At 47.0% G+C, this 22,515-nt stretch overlaps 1 protein-coding gene across 1 annotated transcript in view; it reads right to left on the bottom strand.

Moving 5' to 3' along the window:
* Positions 1-544: 544 nt before the first annotated feature.
* The window catches only part of vegfc (vascular endothelial growth factor c), a gene marked incomplete at its 5' end in the record, with an annotated part of 40,033 nt that continues 18,062 nt past the window's right edge, over positions 545-22,515 (bottom strand). The window contains 4 exons of the mRNA XM_080533738.1: positions 545-664; positions 3,730-4,051; positions 8,600-8,709; positions 18,849-18,988. Coding sequence (XP_080389864.1) covers positions 556-664; positions 3,730-4,051; positions 8,600-8,709; positions 18,849-18,988 — 681 coding nt within the window. The 3' untranslated portion in view covers positions 545-555. The remainder of the gene's footprint in view (positions 665-3,729; positions 4,052-8,599; positions 8,710-18,848; positions 18,989-22,515) is intronic.

Here is a 22,515-nt window from a genome sequence, read left to right as displayed (position 1 = left end):
CATTTCAGTTATGTAGAGATATAGGCTGCCATAAAAATATAATGGTAAACAATAGTGTACAATACGTATTTACAGTCAAATACTACAATTCAATATGGTAAACTAGATTAGAAATAAGTTAACAATATATAATACAACTTTTATTTTATTTTAAGGGACATCATCACATGATACAAAAATATTGATCACAGTGTAATTTCTTGGAAAGATTGAAATTGCAATGAACAAGGAAGTTGCAAACATTTAGTGGCAATAAATTATATAATCAATATCTGACATACAAATAAAAAAACAAAACATTAAAAACAATTGCTCGATTGCTCAATTGCTCCTTATCATTCAGTCCTTTTTGTTAAATCCTCATGTGAAATTTGGGGATAATTATAACGTCCATAATATGTCCCCCAAATGTCACTTTTTAAATTCCAATGTCGCCCACATGTTCCTGTGTCCTTTCAGCTGTACTCAAACGTTGCGGTACTACCTTCCGCGCCGTAGCCGCTATCATAATTGATTGTGATCATGCTGATGGGTTGGCTGCTGGCGGGCGCGGGGTTAATCCAGCCTCCTCCAGTATGTGGGTATACAGCGACACACTTCTTCACTGAAGTAAAACCCTGACTCACACCTCCGCCTCCGCACGTCACACGGTGGTCTGTAGCAACTGTGGAAGAGAAGAGAGGTCTGGGTTAGAGGATTACGGTCAGGGTTAAGGTTAGGGTTAGAGGTTAGGGTCAAGTTTAGGGTCAGGGTTAGAGGTTAGGGTTAGGGTTAGAGGTTAGGGTTAGAGGATTACGGTCAGGGTTAAGGTTAGGGTTAGAGGTTAGGGTCAGAGTTAGAGGTCAGAGTTAGAGGTTAGGGTCAGGGTTAGAGGTTAGGGTCAGGGTTAGAGGTTAGAGGTCACAACATCGTCTGTCATTCCAGTTAATTCTAACCTTAACCACTTGAAGTTAATGCCTAATACTGCCCAACCGCCACACAAGTTGTAATTCACATAACTCACTTACGTTTTTGACGTAACTTATGTCAAAACAGGTGGTCAAAGGCAGGTATAACCAGTTCATATAAACCCCCAGAACATAAACATTTGGATTCGATCATGCTACTACCTGCCTGCAGTTTACTCATTGGTAGAATAACTATGGTAAGATCTTTACATTGGTAGAGTAACTATGGTGTGATCTATGGTCTTTACAGTGGTTGAGTAACTATGGTGTGATCTATGGTCTTTACAGTGGTTGAGTAACTATGGTGTGATCTATGGTCTTTACAGTGGTAGAGTAACTATGGTGTGATCTATGGTCTTTACAGTGGTAGAGTAACTATGGTGTGATCTATGGTCTTTACAGTGGTTGAGTAACTATGGTGTGATCTATGGTCTTTACAGTGGTTGAGTAACTATGGTGTGATCTATGGTCTTTACAGTGGTAGAGTAACTATGGTGTGATCTATGGTCTTTGCAGTGGTTGAGTAACTATGGTGTGATCTATGGTCTTTACAGTGGTTGAGTAACTATGGTGTGATCTATGGTCTTTACAGTGGTTGAGTAACTATGGTGTGATATTTACAGTGGTAGAGTAACTATGGTGTGATCTATGGTCTTTACAGTGGTAGAGTAACTATGGTGTGATCTATGGTCTTTACAGTGGTTGAGTAACTATGGTGTGATCTATGGTCTTTACAGTGGTAGAGTAACTATGGTGTGATCTATGGTCTTTACAGTGGTAGAGTAACTATGGTGTGATCTATGGTCTTTACAGTGGTAGAGTAACTATGGTGTGATCTATGGTCTTTACAGTGGTTGAGTAACTATGGTGTGATCTATGGTCTTTACAGTGGTTGAGTAACTATGGTGTGATCTATGGTCTTTACAGTGGTAGAGTAACTATGGTGTGATCTATGGTCTTTGCAGTGGTTGAGTAACTATGGTGTGATCTATGGTCTTTACAGTGGTTGAGTAACTATGGTGTGATATTTACAGTGGTAGAGTAACTATGGTGTGATCTATGGTCTTTACAGTGGTAGAGTAACTATGGTGTGATCTATGGTCTTTACAGTGGTTGAGTAACTATGGTGTGATCTATGGTCTTTACTGTGGTTGAGTAACTATGGTGTGATCTATGCCAGTTGGTCTGGTTGTGGGTATGAATAGCAGTACTTTGACGTGGTCTTGTAGCATACCACCTGTCATTGGTTTCAAATGCAACAAGCGCAAAAAAATAAATAAAAAAAATAACCACCCTCATGTCACCTGACACTGGATCCTTACTGCAACGGAACAGCCATAAATCACATTTCCACAGGGTTAGGGTCAGGGTCAGGGTTAAGGTTAGGAGGGCTGTGGTGGTGGGTTGAGGGTGACAGGTTGCGGGCCCTTCTTTTAGGAAGGGGAAACAGTTAACTGACAGCTGTGTGAACCCTCCGTTGGCATGTGTGTTGCATTACAACCACGGTTCAGGGAACAGAAATCCCTTTAAGAGTGGTGTGATTCTGACTAACTGGGTCTGGTTTATCACCTTGGAGCTGGGTAAGACCACAGGGGGAGTGAGGGAGGGAGAGAGAGGTAGAGAGGGAGAGGGAGAGAGAGGTAGAGAGGGAGAGGGAGAGGGAGAGAGGGAGAGGGAGAGAGAGGGGGAGAGAGAGGGAGAGGGAGAGAGAGGGGGAGAGAGAGGGAGAGGGAGAGAGAGGGAGAGGGAGAGGGAGAGGGAGAGAGAGGGAGAGGGAGAGAGAGAGAGATCAAACACCTGTGTGATGTCATGCCTCAGACGCGCGTGTCTATATACACCAGTCTGATGTGAGCTTTTAAACGCCACAGGTTTTTACGACTTCCTAATTGCAGCCCGTCTGCGATATAACTCTCTATTTCTAAGGCTCGTATTTCTACAGAATATGGACATAACAATCACCCACTCTCAAAACGGGCTGTCACACTCGGTTTCCAAGAGTGTTTAATGACAGAACGAGAGCATGGCGTTGGATATGCGGCTGCATATATGTTTTCTACGTTCAGTGGCTGGACGGTCTGATTCAAATGCAGTAAGCCTGCCATTGATGGAGACCAGCTGTGGAGGGTTTCTGTCTTCCCGGGGCGATGTCGTGTCAGTGTTTGGCACGGCCCTGGTGTGGTACACGCTGTGGCTTGGCAGTGCGAGCTTAGCAGGATCTATTAGGATCCACCAGGATTTAGTGCATGCTGATGGAGAGACTCAATTGCAACTGCATTAGTACTTCAGTAACTCCAAAAGAAAAACCCACGCTCGACTTGAAGTTACTTATTGACTTTGATCCCTGATGTTGATTAATGGCGGAGATTTCCGTCTCCCGCGGAGTCCCCCCCCCCCCCCCCCCTCCCTCGAGTCCCGTGTCTGGCTTCACAATAGCTAACCCCCTACTTGTATTACTTTACATGAGCTATACATGCCAGTGTGTAAACGAAGTGTGGAAATGCTCTTTAATCTGGTGTCATCACGCGAGCTGTCATCAGAGTCATGTTTAGCCTCCCTCCTTCGATTTCCTTTCCCTCTTTTACTGTCTCTCCATCGACCCCCCCCTCCTCCTCCTCCTCCTTCTAACCCATCTCTTTTTACCCCTTCTCCTCCTCCTCCTCTTCCCTCTCCCTCTTCTCTGTCTCCTCCCTACCATGTCCCTCCCTTCCAACTCCTCCTCTCTTTCTCTTTTATCATCATCATCATCAACACCATCATCATCACCATCATCATCATCATCTACCTGCATGTAGCCTGGTGGAACCTCCTGCCCTTGAGGAAGCACCTGTTGGGCGACTCGTTGCATTCGCAGGCGCACTTGGTCCGGTTGAGGGGCTGGTGCTTGGGGCACACCTTGGCACAGGTGCACTGGCACGTGTCCTTGTTGAAGGTCTGGTGCTGTCCGCAGGAGGAGGGCGGCGTCTTACACACGCACTGGCAGGAGCTCTTGTCCAGGTAACGGTTGGGCCCGCACCCCGCCGCCCTCAGCTGCCGCCCACACACACACTGGCACGTCTCCTCATCCAGCTCCTTCCCCGAGCCGCAGATATCGGCGTCAAACGAGCCTGGATGGAGGGAGGAAAGGCAGACAGCGTATGATGTCATTGAATTGATTCATTGTTGTCTAGGGAGATGTTTCCCCCGCCCCCCCCCCCCCCCCCCCCCTCGTTGGTTGACGTTTGTGAGTTTTCAACACTCACAAATTGCGAAACATTTTTATTTTAGGCTCATTCGTGAGTGAGGAGATGTTGTTGTATCTGTGTTGTGATTGGACGATAACGAGAACTCTTGGACGTTCTTCAAGAGCTTACATAAGAAAAAAGTAATCCTCTTTAGGTACTTTAGGTTCTACTTTTTGTTGACGTGATGGCAAACTATGCGCGACATTCCTGGGCCCAGATTCCTAGCGATGTATTTTCCCCCAGTGGTGCAAACAGATGTTTTCCTTTGAATCCTGGCGAATAATCTCGATAGTTCTCTCCGGGGAAAAAAAGAGAGGGGATAGAATTAGCTCTAAAACAGCAGAGAGAGAGAGAGATTTGGCAGACGGAAGGTCTGGATTCCAGTCATTGCTGTGTTTATCCATTTGCTGATGAACAAACACAGATTACGATAGTAACCAACGGAGTTATGTTTACCTACTCTTAAGTAGGTTTTTATAACACCAAAAAAAACTAAAAACACTTTGCTTGTATTTGCATTAGTGGGGAACATAAAATGTCTACTTGTTGTATAAACCATGCATTCATTATAACTCCTTTCGTGATTTGAAATGTTATTCTTGTAATCTCTTGCTCAAACACGTAACGTTGAGCTGCGTTTTGTTATGAATCTCTGTCAATGGTCACTTCTGAGGGACGTGCTGAATGACCGTGAATCATAAATCATGTGTGGTTTGTTTTGGAAGGGTGCAGCAACTGTGTGATTGGAGAGAAGCAGCACATTCAACAGTCCAAGAAGCTGATGTCAGCCGAACAACAATGAGATGAATGGAGTGTGTGTGTGTATGTGTGTGTTTGTGTCTCTGTGTGTGTAATCTGTGTACACGTGTCTGCGTGTGTGTATGTCTGCGTGTGTGTATGTGTCTGTGTGTGAGTATGTGTGTGCGAGTGCGTGTAGTTAATGGAGCCAGTGGGCCTCTCTCTGATCCCTCTCTGTGTGGTGATCACTAGCGCCTCTGTTCTCCTTATCAGATGGGAGTGCTGCAGTGAGGCGCTGCCTGGCAGCCCAGCGCCCTGGGAGTCTCCCCCAGTCCCCCAGCCTTACTGAGGCCACTTCTAACATCACCTTCAGGCCTGGAGACCTGGTTATGGGGAAAAACAAACACACCTTCTGCCCTCCACTGTGTGTGTGTCTGTGTCTGTGTCTGTGTCTGTGTGTGTGTGTGTGTCTGTGTGTGTGTCTGTGTGTGTCTGTGTCTGTCTGTGTGTGTGTGTGTGTGTCTGTGTCTGTGTCTGTCTGTGTCTGTGTCTGTGTCTGTGCATGCAGAAAGGCCAGATCCAGCTCTCGTCACTAATGTATCTGCTTGACAGATCAGTGATCTCCGATGCAGCGCCATCGAAAGTCGAACGCTCCTGCGAGCTGAAAAACCAGGCCTAGCCAGAACCAAGGTCTCCCTCCCTGTGTGACCGATACAGCACACTTTTAATGATGATCAATTCCACAGACCCCTTTCCCCTTCAACACATTCGATCACACTGGAATAGAGACTAGAGGTCTCCTGGGTTACCTCGGCGAGAGACATCCACCAAAACACCCCAGGAGTGTGGGCGGACCAATACTGCACCACGCCGACGTTCCTGTCCCTCCGAATCAGATTCACAATCCCCCATATGATCAACGACCCTCCCTGTACATCCCCCATATGATCAACGACCCTCCCTGTGCATCCCCCATATGATCAACGACCCTCCCTGTGCATCCCCCATATGGACAATGACCCTCCCTGCAGATCACCCTTGCTATATATATCTGTCCACCTCCAAGGGCTTAAGGTATCTGGTGTTGTTAGAGTTCTTCAGGCTACGGTTACACTGTGACCTGCTGGGAGCCTCTGACTCCATCTCCCAGGCATCCCCTATCCCATGTGGGGGACCTGGGTGAGACCATTGCAAGGCCTGGGATTGAATGAGGAATGGCGTCATACCATTTGTAATTGCAATCCATGCACCAGCCTCCCTTGGTGGGGATGTGCCTGCTAGATGTACCTCTTATATATAATAATAATAATAATAATATTCACCATTTAGCTTCTTTTTTTAATTTTATATCCAAAGCCACTTAAAATAATGTTTGCCATGCAATCAACTTGTCAATCAATTGTTGGAATGTGGTATTTTTTGCTCAGGGTCAGCCATCGTCGGTGCCCTGGAACAATTAGGGGTTAAGTACCTTGCTCAAGGGCACATGCAGCTTCCTCCTGAGGCGAGGATCGAACCAGCGACCTTCTGATTGTTAGCCGCCTTCTCGACCCTCTAGGCTAATGCCGCCGCACAACCGCCCGACTTACATTGCAGTAAGTGCATACATTTTTCAGTATATATGGTCCCAGCGGGAATCAAACCCACAACCTAAGCTTTGTTAATGCCATGCTCTACCAACTGGGCCACAGTGGAGCACAAGGGAGGTGGACAGTGGGCGACTTTGGAGACGGGCTGTAGGCTGCCCCCCCCAATCAGAAGTTAGAAACGGTACCTCTGATTGGGCCTGCCAAAGCAGGTTAGCAATAAGAAGACACACATCAGATCTGCTGGTATCATATCACCATGACTACCGTGGTCCTCGCTCTCTACATTGTTAGACTGTGAACGTGGACGGGTTGCATGACATAACATTAAGAAAGTTTAATTTGCTGACCCTTCAACAAACCACCGAGTGAAATATCATCTTTAGTTTGCTCACTGCATGAGAACGACACAGCTGCTTCGATGATGATGATGATGATGATGATGATGATGATAATAATAATAATATCAACAAAATACTCTCCTTCACTTCATCTGGATGGTGCGAGGTCATCAAATTGCCCAAGAACCTTCAGCAATGCTTTGATAATGAATTCAAGCCTGTTTAATATTACTTGAGGTTATTCCATATTCATATTTCATGAGATGTCATCACATCGCCTGGCCTCATGCAAAATCAACTTTGATGCCAACGATTGTTATCTGATTGTTCCCTGCTCCCAGAGCTTTGTAAACACACTGTGAGTCTTGGGTAGACATCAAATCAAAGTGTATTTGACATTACACACAGAATACAGCCACAGGCTGTGCAATGACATGCTTATAGACCAAGCTAGCTCTTAAACAACGCCACAAAGTAATAACCCCAACACTAACAGAAACAATAACATAAGGTAGCAATAGTACGGAGCAGCAGAATGCAGTGTACTGCATGTGATCCAGGATCCCACCCCCTCCGGGGACGACCCGCATTCTTCTGCCTCCAGTTTGTTTACTCGGAGTACTAAGCCCGCCACGTCCTCTGAAATACTACTGCCGTGGCGTGTTTTCATAGCGACAACTCAAGAGAGCGGCCTGGGAGCTTTCAACCGAATCTGCCTTCGAGGGGGGAAAAAAAGGGTTGGGAGGGGAGGAGGGGGGGGGGGGGGTTAGTCGTAAATCGTGCGCGGCGACCGCACGTAAATTCTGGTGTCACGTCGGGGGTTGAAGGGAAGGAGACGCTGTCTCGTGCTGCGTTGTTTTAGAGGCTTGTGGGGCTTTTCTCTGTGTTGCTGGGCTGGCATTTCTCAGTCGCTGTGACAGTTGAATGACAGTTGAATGACAGTTGAACGGTACTGCACTCTATGGCAGTCTAGAAGCTTTCTTTCTGCAGCTCAAGAGGCTACGCTGTTACGATACCTGGAGAGTCACATGACCCCCGTTTATTTGGTTGTTTGTTTGGCTGTTGACCTTTCCTCTCTTATTAAGGACTAAAAGTCGACTCTCTGGTCATTCAATGACGTTTATGGATCAGTTAACTATCAGGGAGAAAATCAAGCAGCCCCTGTAGGCTTGTAGCTCAGTGCAGGTGTATAGTCTAATTACTGGCCTAAGGGTGCTGGTTTATTTCGTCCCTGCTAGTTAATTGATCAGTAAACGTCAGTGACACCACATCTCACAATATTGACACTCCAGCGTGTGTGTGTGTGTGTGGCCATACCTCCAAATCACGTTGTTCTCTTGGGAACTTTAGATTAGCCGATCTGGTTACTTGGATTGAAATGGACAGAGCGATGGGAGAATGTGGTCGCGATTTCATTGGATGTTACATTCAAAGAACCCTCCCCCCCACACACCTGTAGAATGGCTGCTATGTATGTTGTCTTTTCCGACCGGGTGGGACTATTTTTGAGTTTTTAGAGTTGTTACCCCTACGCTAGCTAAAACACGAAGGGAAACCTGATAGAAAAACTGAAATGTGCTTTTTTTTAATAAGAACTCCCCCAAGCAAGGTATCTGATTGAAATGAGTGACGCCTCAGGACATGTCAAACCGAACAGGTTTCTTCCCTTTAGCTTTTCCCTGTAACCTCTTTCTACGAAGGATTTCCCCAGCCTTTCTGAACGAGGGAAGCCTGTTCTCAGCGAGGTTCGGCGCCACGGTACTCACCCGACTGATGCGGCGGCGGGGGCCGGGGGTCGTGCTGCTGCGCCACACATCTGCACAGGCGGTTGCTCCAGCTGTGGCTCTTTGGGCAGGTTTTATTTGCCATATGACATCTGCAAGGGAAGTGGGCGATTAGAGGGGAAACAGACTGTAGACAGTAGCCAGCCGGGGGCAAATCCTCTCCTCACAAAACAATGACCGTAATACTTCAAATAGACAGGGTGGGAGATAACGTATCGTTATGAGTTTCCAATACTGCAGCTAGCTATTTCATCTCTGCGCGAAGCAGTGTCGCAATGTTTACCGATGATCAAAATCAGGCTGGGGAGTATAATGAGATTTACGGTTGTTGTTGTTGCTTTGGCAGATCTGTGATGTTTTGCTCAGGCGAGATGGGGTTCATACTGTAGCGTTCATGCACCCAGGGTTCCTGCTACGACGCTATGATGCTTTTGATGTTGATTTGTTGTTGGATGCGATGTGTCTGAGCTTATCAAGGTTGGTTTTGTCAACACAGAGCACTTCAAAGTCTAGATATGTGTATCTAACCGGATAGTGAATACGCCAACTGGCTTTGATGACATTAAACTCTGCTTATTTTAAGATAAGGGGACGCTGAATTTGGACAAACTAACACCTTCATCAAAGAGGCCTTTTGGGCAGACTTCAATCGGTGGATCAAATGATAAGAAATAATTATATCTTTGGTTTTATATTTTAATTTACTGCTCAGCCCTTCCAAATCTGCTTGCATCCTGCGCTCCACATTCCATGGCCTACTCAACGTTATGAAATACTTATGTTAGTCAGAAGTGATATTTCTGAATATTGCTCATTGCTGTAGAACCTGTCAGCAAAGATGATCATTTAAGAAGGGAAGAATTATACAATCTGAAGCACATTCTGTCGAGGGTTTCTGCACTAACTCTGAACACATGCTGTAGCAGGCACGCTGACTCACCCTCCAAGACCCACATGGTACGTTCTCTAGGCAGTAGGCCCTCTCTATATCTCTAGGTCTCTGTCAGACCAGGCCAACGTGACTCATTTCCACCTGAAAACCAGACTAAACTGCTTATGACATTATGGGCCGGTTTCACAGACGAGGCTTAAGCCTAGTCCTGGAGTCAATCACACTCGCAATGGACAATCTCCAATGAGATTGCTTTTTAGTCTAGGATTAATCTTGTCTTAATCTGCGTCCATGAAACCAGCCCATTAAATATGATGATCAGATGAAACCGTAGAAACACCTCAATGTTTTGTGTGGATATGCTCAGATCACAGTTCAGAATAACATACTGCACATGACAAGGAGATCAAGTAAACAATAATCAAAGTGATACACAAATTAGAGCAGGATTTGGGCCCAATTATGGGCCCGTCCAAATCCATCTGTAACATGGCGTGGCGCTGAACAGGCCCGTATTGTCAGGACTCAGAGATGAGAGCCAAACCAAATCAGGCTCTCCCACGAGGCGAGAACAACAACAACCTGCTCATTGTTTCCACTGACACAGAGCAACAGAGATAAACGACTGCTGTGGACAGAAACACACACGCACACGCACACGCACGCACACACACACACACACACACACACTTATACACGCAAACACACACACACACACACGTAGACACTCACCCATCCACACACGTAGACACTCACCCATCCAAACCTTCGCCGAGGACCAAGATGGATCTATTTAGTTTTGTCATCTTTTATCAATGTAGGAGCCCCTGACGCTTCTCTCTCACTCAGCAGGACACCGCGCAGCTCGGCACATGATGTTTGTTGCTTCAGCCAGACTGTTACATATTAAAACAGACCACTGCTGAGAAGGGACTCAGCCTCAGAGTTAAATCACACACTGGCACTAGGATCCACGCAAGCTCTCTATCTGAGCCAGTATCTGTTTCACCATGATTCATAATAATCCTCTTGCTTTCATGCCTCCAGGGCACAAACACACGACTGGTGCTGCAACCGCTGGGCAGCCAAAGCAGAGTCACACACCAAGATAAACTTTTCCTGGCTTCTTTAATTACTGTGAAAGAAACGTTGGCCAGTCGGACGGTCAGAGTTGTGCAGTGAGAGGGAAGACGTTTTTCACTACCTAATGAAGAAGCATTAGTAGTGTAGTATGCATTTATAATATATAAATACTCATCAGCTATGACCCCAGCATGATTATCATTATCATCACCTCAACACGAAGGTTAAAAGGTTAAATTACATTATCATAAATCCAGGCCCTGAACTCCAATTGATACCTTTGGGCTGTCAGACGCCACAAAAACACTGCAGTTTCCCCCTCCATTGTCCAAATACAAGACTGTATTTTATTTCAGCAACTCTAGAGTTGATTACATACCCGTAGTCCACCTCCATGTATCTACACCAGACTAGATTATACGTGTCACTGCAAATGTAAATGCGATCAAAATTGCTAGACCGTTGTAGCTACACTCAGCCTATACAATGAAGCCAACCGACAAGGTTCAGAAGCTGTGCGTTGTAATGGTTTCAAGAGGTTGGAGAATACTGGGGAGCAGATGACAGTTTACAGTAAGAGAAAACAGACACTTTGTTGAAAATGAATCAACTGCGCAAGCTTGCTCTTGAGTGGTGTTACACGTTGTACGAGGCGGCTTGAGCTGTAGCTTCCTCTGTGGCTCCTGATCCTCTCGTGTGGGGGGGGATGTGTTTAGGTGTCAGAAATGTGAACAAAGTCCCTCACGACACACCATTCCTCTGAAACTCCTAAACAGTTTCTGGTCGGGCGGCTGCGCTTAGTGTACGCTCATAACGCTTAGCGCTTAGCGGGTTTCGTGAGGGGGAAAAGCCAGACGTTTTGTTAAAACCACCATTAAAAAAAACGGGCCTTCCGTTATATATCCTCTTTCTCTTAGCTTATCCTGAGGAAATGCCAGTCATAGGTGAGCCCATGCGAGAACTAAAGGGCGGTCGGGGTGGGGGGGATTTCGAGGAAAAGTCAAGACCGTTTCCTCATGGAAGTGAGTGAAAGAGCAGGTCTAGGCCCTTCTCTGTTTGTGATATATGAACCCCTCCCTCCCCCTCCTCAGCTCCGCACTTAAAGTGGTCCAGTCATGGCAGGCAGGCAGGCAGGCAGGCAGGCAGGCAGACAGGCAGGCAGAGCCCCAGACGGTCTCACCACCAGACCACTGTAGCAGGCTGTATGGTTCATCCTCAGGCCCAGCAAGAGCCCGGCATTGAGGGACAGGGCCTGTATAATCTGTCCATGCCCCCCCACCCCCCTCTCCCGTTCCCCAGAGGGTTGTCCCCCCACCCTCCTCTCCCTATTCCCAGAGGGTTTCCCCCCCACCCTCCTCTCCCTATTCCCAGAGGAGTGCCCACCCTCCTCTCCCTATTCCCAGAGGGGGGGCCCCTCACCTTTCCACTGTACAGGCAGAGATGTAACAGGTTAGGGGGTGACGATTGGCCTGGGGGTGAGGTGAGGAGAATAGGTGGGGGAGGAGACAGTTGGGGGATGCGCGGGGGGTGTGGGGGCCAGCAGTCAGGGGTTTATCAGAGCCAGACGCCCAGGGAGGCCATCATTCCTTCCCTCCCCTGCCCCCCCCCCCCCCCCCCCCGCCCCCCCTGCCTTCTCTGAGCCTGCAGCTCTCCAGGTCTAAGATCAGCCTGTCTTCAGAAGGAGGGCCTGGTTGATGTATGACCCTGATACAGCATTCTGTCATCTGAGGGTGTCAGAGGGGTGGGGCTTGTGGCTAAAGGATGGAAATCCTGTCCATAACAAGATTAAGGAGGCCTCTTTGATGTCAGAGCCTCACCAGATCATATCTGAGATAGTCCTCCTTCAGTGGACAGTACAGGGTTTGTGTGCTTCCACTGTAAATAAATAAAAAAGCAAGCTTGATTTTTAAAAACAAAGCTTACTCCATTAAGTTCCATTTGTCATCCTAGAGTGGCTGTATACTTTTCTCTATCTAGTCTGCTCCAGGGGAGGCTGGTGGAGGTAGAAATCAGAGGACGGGCTCTTCACAAACCATGGTCTGACTCAGGGGTAGGGACGGCATACTTCTCACAAACAAACCCCCTGCCTCTCACTGACTCTGGGACAACCCCCCCCCCCCCGTACAGTGTTCTTATTTTCTTGTTTATTGTTCTTATATATTGTTGTTTTTTTACGTTCTATGCACCATGCATCTGATTCTGATTCTGAACAAACTATAGGATGTCAGGGCACACTTCAGGAAAACAAATACCTGTTTCCAATTTTAGAAAGCATTTTGAATACAACAACAGTACAACCATTTCGAATACAAACAGATGTCTGTCTTAATTCATGTTTTGGGTTTGTCTGTCCAGCAAAAACAGAAACAGTCCTTTGGCTATTGGCGCGCGTGAAATAAAACAAATTGCTAAAGTCGCTGAAACGTTTCGGTGGCGAGCTACACGGGACCGTCAATATGGTTTCAATTCCCGTACGCCGCAGTGGCTCAGAAAGGCAACACATTCCTCTTCCATCAAGAGAAGAAAAGAAAGAAAGAAAGAAAGCGAAAGAAACAGAGAGAAAAACCACTGCCATGTTGGCGGTCATGGAGGAAGACCTGCTATCTGGTGATGACTACCATCTGACCTACATACCAGGTGACCCACACATTGCATAATGCAAGCCAGACGTGTCGGTTTAGACAGGGCAAGGTGTCCCAATGATAATATATACAACACCTTTCTCCTGCTTTCTTCTGCCAGTAGACTCACACGAGAAGCCCTTGATTAATATAACTCCCCGTCTACGTCCTGTCAGGGCTTAGCAGTGATGTACAAGCCTACCTCGGAATGCAATAAGTAAAAGAAATAACTGCCATACAAGAGGACGTTTCACAATGTACAGCAGGGGCTGTCCCTCTGGGTTACCCTTCCTGATATGGGTGATATAGCACAGCCATGTACATATGCTAGGTATTACCGCGCTGTCCTGTCTTGGAGGGGTACCTATAGTAAATTATATTTTCTCACGCCGATTTATGGAGCGGGGGCTACAGAGTCCACATTCCATCCTCCAGGCGTCATTTCTGAACGCGAGCCACCACTGCTAATCTGTCGGTGTGAAACACTCTTCACATTTATCCTTCATAGCGGTCATACTGTAAGTAGGACCAGGAGTCATTCCTGGTCAGGATAAAATAAAAAGAATAAAATCCTAACTCACTCCTTTCGCTCCCCATTTTCACAAGGCAGATGATCTGTAGCAGGGACAGTTAAGTGTTACGCAATCCATTTCATCCATGTCTCCTGGTCTCTGTCAGAGCCGTAGACATAATTCGCAGAGTACTCGAGCTTAGCGTTCATTGGCACAGCGCCAGGCATGTTCCACTGACTGGCAACACAACCCCAGGCTGGGGGGTCATCTTAGGTAGCAGACGGGACACTCTTCGTTTAGCTAACGGCTAATTGTTTATCCTTTCAACGAGAGTTTGTTTTTTCCCCCATGCCGGTGACTCACACAGCTCACAATCCCAAACCGCAGCGAGCGGGTTTGAAGCTTTTTGCCAAGTTTTCATAATCGTTAGCACCAGTTTTCATATCGTGCTGCCCTGAGTTCAGATAAAGAAAACACGCTCTAATATGTGACATTTGAGATGACCTACCGGCCCATCACCAGAAGGCTGCAGGTTCAAAGCATTTCTCCCTTCTTGGAGAGTGTGAGTGTCAGTGTGGTGTGAGTGTGTGTGTGTGGGGGGGTGTGTGTGTGTGAGTGTGTGTGTGAGTGTGAGTGTCAGTGTGTGTGTGTGTGTGTGGGGGTGCGTTTGTGTGAGTGTGTGTGTGTGTGTGTGTGTGTGTGTGTGAGTGTGAGTGTGAGTGTGAGTGTGTGTGTGTGTGTGTGTGTGTGTGTGTGTGTGTGTGTGTGTGTGTGAGTGTGAGTGTGAGTGTGTGTGTGTGAGTGTGAGTGTGTGAGTGTGAGTGTGTGTGTGTGTGTGTCTTGTTGGAGCACAACATAATTAAAGAGAGTATCTCCTATACAGGATGTGTCAGGGCAGATAACTCCATGGCTCTCTTTAGTGCTGGGACTGGACATACAGCCCACCCTCTCCAGTTAGGGCTGTGTGTTCCTGCTTGTGATTATACTAGCAACTACCATCGAGATGCTGAATAGACCAGACAAGTTCTTACACAGGTGTGATGCTTGACTTTCTGACAGTTGACCAACGGGATACTTTAATGTTTCAATGCAATATTCACAGTGATATGATTACCAATATTCACACTGATATGATAACCGCTGCCTATACAGATTGGTGAGACTCCATACTGTATGCAGATAGTATATAACTCTGCTAGTATATATTAATGTCTCCCGTTAATATATTAATGGCTCTCAAGTACTGGTCCAAGGTCCAACTGAGAAACAGACGGATCACATCGCTACTAACTCTCCAACCAGACCCACATAACAATACCCATGACGCTTGTTAAAGTCTTCAGCAGCTGAATCAGCAGCCTAAACCAATCAATCCTAATTAGCGGCTACAGCTTGATTTCCGTCCTATTTCGGGAATCCCATAATGATGGCGGGCCGGGGATGGATCGGTCTAGACTTGGCCCGTTGGGTCAGAACTGGACAGTTACACAGCTTTAGTCCTTGTCTCAGCAATCAGGACCTGGGCACGATGTAAGCAGAGGCCTGCTGGCACTCCACTAGGAGAAGAAAGACAAGAGAGTCAAGAGTCAGAGAGGCAAAGGACAACCCATGCAGAGACAGTTCTGGTCTCCGTAGCAACACATCTGCTTCTTCTTACCAGAGGTCCTGGCGATGCGCTGCACACAAAGGCGATGATGACGTGTCTAACCCCCACCCCCCCCCTCCATTCTCACTTTTGTTATTGCAAGAGGCGCACAGAAAATACCATAGTGAAATATTAAATATCAATAAACACTCTCTGTCTCTCTCTCTCTCTCTCTCTCTGGATAGTGCAGGTTAGTTACAACCTCTCTGACGGAGGAAGTCATCCCGATTGTTTGCTTCCCCAAAACGCACAAAGATTTTTCTATCATTGGATGTGTAGATATGTCAGTCAGCTAAGTCACCCAGAACATCACTATAGATCAGTACACAGGCTTCTCTAGAGAGTGGAAGAAGCTGCAGCCTCATCGGCACGGGGGGGCGCTAGGTATCTCAACTAGCACTGTACGATTGTATCACTTATCAAACAACAACAACAACAACAACAACAATTCAACAACCAGTATAGCATTAAGACATAGGTAATGGCACAGGAAGATAGACACAGGCAGACAGACAGACAGACAGACAGACACACATATCCACCTCCTTCCAACTAATCCTCATCTCACAGCTTTGCCTCCGTATCTTGATGACCTACCAGACGTGAAGTCCTGAGGTAAGAAACAGCCCCCATGTTGTTCTATAGCCCGATTCATGTCTGCTATAGAATCTGGTGGCCATGCGGGAGTGACCAGGCTCATACATATCTGCCATAGGATCTGGTGGCCATGCGGTAGTGACCAGGCTCATACATATCTGCCATAGGATCTGGTGGCCATGTGGTTGTGACCAGGCTCATACATATCTGCCATAGGAGCTGGTGGCCATGTGGTAGTGACCAGGCTCACACTGCGACACAGCGGCCACCCATCTGGGATCGATCTGGGGCTCCTGGCACTGTTCCTCCGGTCACCACACACGCTACAGTGTCAGGACAGGGAGAACACTGGCTCCGATGGCCATTGCGAATATGTTTTTGATATATTTTTTGAGCTCCGGGAACAAGTAATCTATCGGCATGCTGGCGCATGTCATGAACGGGCAGAGGGTTAATCCATCAATCGCCGGGTTGACACGAGGGCAGTAAACATTTACACTAGACGGGACGCAGCGCGTTTTTTTGTTGTTGAAAAGGCTGGAAACGGAGAGGAAAAGTGAGGGCTTGTGAATGGAAGGATTTACGGGAGCGGGGGGCTGGTGTATTTCCACTGCTTTACATCATCACCGTTTGAGGTAAACGTTGTAAACACTGTTGAGGGTAAGAGTTGACGGAACAAGGGGCTGAATGAGGTGAACATCCATGTTAACATGCAGGCTGTCGTAAAGGAACCTACTTTCAGGTTGGTAATGAGCTCTCCGGGCCAAGGTTTTCACCTAACCACGTGACATGACCCAGGAGAACCTCTGGGCCCTAAGTCCCTCGGCTGCATAACACGGGCCTGGCATTTCTTGTGGTCCGGATATATCGACGGTGCGGCGGATCGGATGAGGCCAGTGAAAGCTCTGGTCTGTTGTAGAACGCTGTGCTGTCGTTTCTAAGCGAAAGCCATCCCGATGAGGTCATGTGTTCTGCTGTTTACGAGGTGATGTTGCTGAGCCCGTTTGGTTCTGGAGCCTGTCCTTTCTCAGCTGGCGTGCCGCCAGGGAGCCGCCCCCCCCCCCCCCCTCAGCTGCTGTATACACACATCAGCGTAGCATGGCTGTTTATACAGTACTTAACACGGTACATATACACTATTATACAGGACAGCCCCCCCTGGCATGGTGACTGACTGTTCCCTCTCTGCTGTAGACAAACATCAGCACTGCTACTGCTATACCTCGACGTTACACACAGCCTGTCCCTTCTATCTCCTTCAGCAGTAACACACAAGAGAATGTGTGTGTGTGTGTGTGTGTGTGTGTGTGTGTGTGTGTGTATCAGAACGGCTGTGATGCGGTCATAGGCACGAGGCACAGCCGAATGCAATTGGATCCGATATCCAGGATATCGCACACCCTCAAATGTGTTAGTGATTTCTTTACAATGGGTTTACACAGAGAAGAAAACTAGTGTCAACTAAGTGATGGTGCTAGTGTTTTTTTTATTTTAGTATAATTCTAATTTTTTTGTATATTAAATGTTTTTGTTTTTGTAAACAGTCTAAAAATGGTATTTAGCTTATTATGGAAAGGCTACTTTTTGATCAAATTCATGCTCATAGAGAACAGTACTTCTGGTGCCCTGACAGACCCGTCGTCTCCTCTGACCCAGACATACTACTGCCAGAACTCACCTCAACATAGTACAGTAACTGTAGTAGTACTTATGCAGTGCCTGAACATTACAGCCCACCTGGCATGGTGACAGACCATTCCTTCTCTATAGTATGTATTGTATACAGTACTTCTGCAGTACATGCTGACAGACCATTCCTTCTCTACTGCAGACATACACACAGTAAGCCCAGTAGAGACCTTTACATACACAGTGCAGCACGTCTGCCGGCGCCTCTGGAAGCAATAACCCCCCCCAATATTAGGACAAACAGTAAACACCCCAGATTTATCCTCCCTCTATCCCTCTGTCCTCCCTCCATACCTCAGTCCTCCCTCCATCCGTCTCTCTCCTCCCTCCATTCCTCTCTCTCCTCTCTCCATCCCTCTCTCTCCTCCCTCTGTTCCCACCTCTCTCCTCCCTCTGTTCCTATCTCTCTCCTCCCTCTGTTCCTCTCTCTTCCCCCTCCCTCCATCCCCCCCTCTCTCTCCTTCCTCCATCCCTCTCTCTCTCTTCCCTCCATGCCTCTCTCTCCTCTCTCTTCTCCCTCCATCCCTCTCTTTCTCCTCCCTCCACCGCTTTCCACTCCTCCCCCCCTCACTGCCCTGCGAAGAAGGAAAGTTCATTAAGAACCCCCCCCCACACACACACACACACACACACACACACACACACACACACACACACACACACACACACCCCTTCCGGTAGTAACACCTCCTGTAACAACACACTGACAGGAAGCAGTCAGAGGACAGAAACAATAGCTGTCCGTTCTTAATTGGCCAATATGAACATCAATATCCACGCCCAGACCGCGACTATCCAAAACACACGTGCATCTCCCCACAGTATGCTCCAATGGGAAGGACCAGGATCCAAAACTGGGAGAGTTGCTGAAACTGGGCGGCTTTTGGCTGGCACGCTGACAGCCGAGAGGGTGTGTTTTAGGTGTGTTTCTTTTAGTGCGAGAGCTGTCCACTGATTTGAAGCCTCGGACACATCCGTGACATCCGTGAACGATTGTGGAAGTGTATATCCTGCCTGGTGGTGGCGTGTGCGGTGTTTTCTTTTCACATTCTGGGCGTTAAGAGAAGTCCTTGTGTGACAGTCAGACATCTGGCTAAATGCTTTTCACAATTCATTCAATGGACGCCACGAAAGAAAACACAAAGACTGAAGACAAATAAACTTGACAATGAGAGAAAAAGGAAACACTTACTCTGGTAGAGCGCGTCGTATGATCGAGTGCACTTGCTTGTAAACGTCCAGTTTAGACAGGCATCGACACGAGGTGTGGTTGGCAAAGCTGATGGTGACTGGCTTAGTCCCATGTGTGATGGGGACGATTATCTCAAACAGCTGTAGGGGGAAAACACACAATGGGTTGATGACCGTCAGTCACTGGAGTACTTTCTACATGTGTACTTGGTAACACCTTACATTCATTATTCCTGTATTGTAACACTGTGAAAGAAGAAGAATGCTTTATTTGCCATGCAATCTTGGCAAATGTCAGTCAATTGTTTGAAATTTGGTATTTGGTCAGACATGGTCAGACATAGTCAGCGCCTCTGGAGCAATTAGGGGTTAAGGGCCTTGCACAAGGGATGGCACATGCAGCTCCCTCCTGAGGAGGAGGAGGAGGGGATCGAACCAGAGACCTTCCGATTGCTAGCTGGCCTCTCTAACCTCTATGCTACTGCCGCCCCGGTGGTAAAATGGTCCTTCTTCCATTTGTGAAACTCTACGACTGAACTGTGCAAGCCAATTCCGGTACATTTAGAAAGCAATCACTAAATTGCTTTGCGCAATGTTTTATACTGTGTTGTTGCTAACGTAACTACAACACAACCACACAACATTGTTGCACAGGTATCCGAGGATCCTGGTGTAAATCGCCACATGTTTCTCTCATCTACTTGCTGTAATGGTGCAACCTGACTTGATTCATCTTTTGCCATAGTTTCTTAGCAGCAGTCAGGATCTCAAATCAGGATCGACGTTAAAATGTAAACACAGCCCAATGAGAGGGGCTAAGTGTGGGAGGTTGTGCAACTCCACGTTCACATCTCCTCTGACAAAAAACCCACACACTGTACTGTATATCAACTCTAACCACAATTACACACCACATTAAAGTAGAGAGAATGGCAGAGAGAAGAGAAAGAGTGTTATATAATCACATACACTATATAAATACCTATATATATATATATATATATATATAAGAGTGTTATATAATTCTAAACACACGTTATATAATCCCTGTGGAATCTCTGTACAACTCTGTATCACGACGTGCGATTAAACAATAGCATTTGTGGGCTGTTTTGGTTTGTGAGTTTTAGGACAGCATAGTGTTTTATGCAGATTAATCCGAGTCTATGTAAGAATGGAGTGGCCTCAAACACTTGAACCGAGTTGATGTATTGATTTCAAAGCGTGAATAGCCAGCAACTTGTCTCGATGACTTGAATTCAAACTACGTTGAATAAACCTGTCTCCTCAGAGTCATAGATCTTTTACGATGATTCTAACGAGCCCAGCCATCCTGACCTTGGCATGCTATTAACTAAAGCAGCACCGTCCTGTTGGCAGACAACCACCATCTTGTTTCCTGCAGACGACCACCGCAACCTGGCACCGTAAACCCAAGTCTACCAAACCCTTCTCTGCTGGAGAGGTGGATACTAAACTGAAATAACGACCTGATCTGTCTACATGACCTTCCATGTTGCCCCTATCGACTCCTCTCCGTCACAGTGGGGAGGGGCGCTTCCCTGCACACACACACACACACACACGCACACACACACACACACACACACACCACCACCACCTTCCCCTGGCTGGGCTCTTGAAGCGGGCGCTTACGCACTACAACAGCGTCACACATCCCCCCGGCTGACCTAAAGACAACACACTCACACCCTTGTTAGTTTGGCAACACACACACCAGGCAGGACGTGCTTGAAAGGCGTCTTGATGTACTCTCCCCACAATCACTGTGCTGTCACATCTGGAGGAAATGAGCGCGAACAAAGAGCTCCTCGAAGGTCACTTACACTGTACGCAGAGTTAATCAAGAGTAATGGAGGACGTACAGTATAACCTGCCTTGTGGATTCGTAAATCAATTGATCCGCAAAAGTCACATTCGGGTCAACAAGTGTATGAATGTACTGAACAAGCTTACAAAACACAGCTTATTGAACCAAACCAGCACCTGTCTGTTATTCAACTGTGTCCTTGTTCTAGTAATGCTCAACCAATCATTGAGTAAACCTGTAAAGCGTGTGCCTGCCAGTCCCACACCACTAAATGAGTTCACGGAGGCGGTTAAAGTCCAGAGTCTGAACTCTGCACATTGTCTGGATACAGCTGAGAACAGAGTCTGAGGTAAGGTAACTGTACTGTAGATGCATTTAACAAGGCAGTAGTTCTGGTAGAACGGACCGGGAAGGTCAATGCCCACAGGTAGTCTGCAGGTGATCGGCTGTCGTGGAAATAACAACATACAGCGCAGTTTCGCTTTTGTGAGCTGAATTGGCTTCTTTCCTCTCTCCTCTAGCTCGCTTCCTCCTCCAAACCCATTGGAGGAAAAGATCCAAGCTTCCCCCCCTTAGATATCCTCCTCCAATGCATTTTGAGGAAGACACGAGGAATAGAGGAAAGACTATGGGGACACGGAGTGTATCTGCTCGATCGCTATGGAAGAGTTACAACCGTCTCTGCGTAGGCTGCATTCAATCAAACCCCCAATGTGGACCAAATGGCGCAGCTCCTTAACCACGGCATGCTTTCACTTAAATCAAAACCGTGCATGCTCAGCAAACATTGCTCAAGTACTTGCATTATTTAAGACCTGACTCTCTGCTGCATTATTGAACCGCAGGTACGGATTTCTTGCCTCGGTCTTTTTTTTTTTCCCCTGAAAGAAATACATAAAACATTCACTCCACGCTCACCACTTTTCTTAGCGTGTTTTTATCTGCATTGATCAGAGAGGAGTCGGCGGCGAACGTAGCAGACGTATCCTATCGAACGTGGCATCAGTCTGGTTTATGTTGGTGATACCGATCCCCTGACTCCAACGTAGTGTAAACAGAAACACCAGTACCACACAGCAGACCAGATCTCGGCCATACGATAGTCCCATAAAACCTTATATACCTTATACATTAAATAAATACACAATTCTGTCTGTCTGTCTGTCTGTCTGTCTTTATCTATCTATCTATCTATATTTCTATCTATATGTAATATTAATGTATAACATTAATAATAACAATAATAATACTGCTACTACTACTAATAATAATAATAATAAACAAGCCTTATCGAGTTGCTCAGAGGCTCAAGGCTCTGCACTGCACAGCAGCAGTTTTATGCTCGGGCCTTGCCCAGGGCAGCCTCTAGTCTATGAGGACCCCGACTGTGAGTGTGTCATGCTTTAAATCACCGGGAGTCAGCATCGCCCTGCTGGGGTCAGCCCACCCATCACACACACACACACACACACACACACACACAGACACACACACACACACACACACGCGCCACATCACCAGAGACCCCTACCCTGTGTTTAACCCCCTAAATCAAAGTTAAACACTAGGGGGGGAGCTCATCAAACCAGTAGAGCAGAACTACACACAGACGACACACACACATCAACCCACTGGTCTCGTCAGACCATTGACATGTTCAGTGTATCATGAGCATTGTTTTTGCATCTGCATGCAAGTCATTTCAACCGGTTTGAAAACAGAAATCCAATTCTTGAGGGTTACAGTGCCTAATCGTTTTCAGCCTTTCTGGCTCTTCAACCAATGAAATCAGGGTGTGGACAGTAGCCAATCATTGTTGAATCATGCCCCAGAGAGC

Source organism: Nansenia antarctica (assembly GCF_963989245.1).
Source record: "Nansenia antarctica genome assembly, chromosome: 6".
NCBI lineage: Eukaryota > Metazoa > Chordata > Actinopteri > Argentiniformes > Microstomatidae > Nansenia > Nansenia antarctica.
Note: the sequence above shows the minus strand (reverse complement) of the source record. Positions and strands in the feature narration are given on the sequence as shown.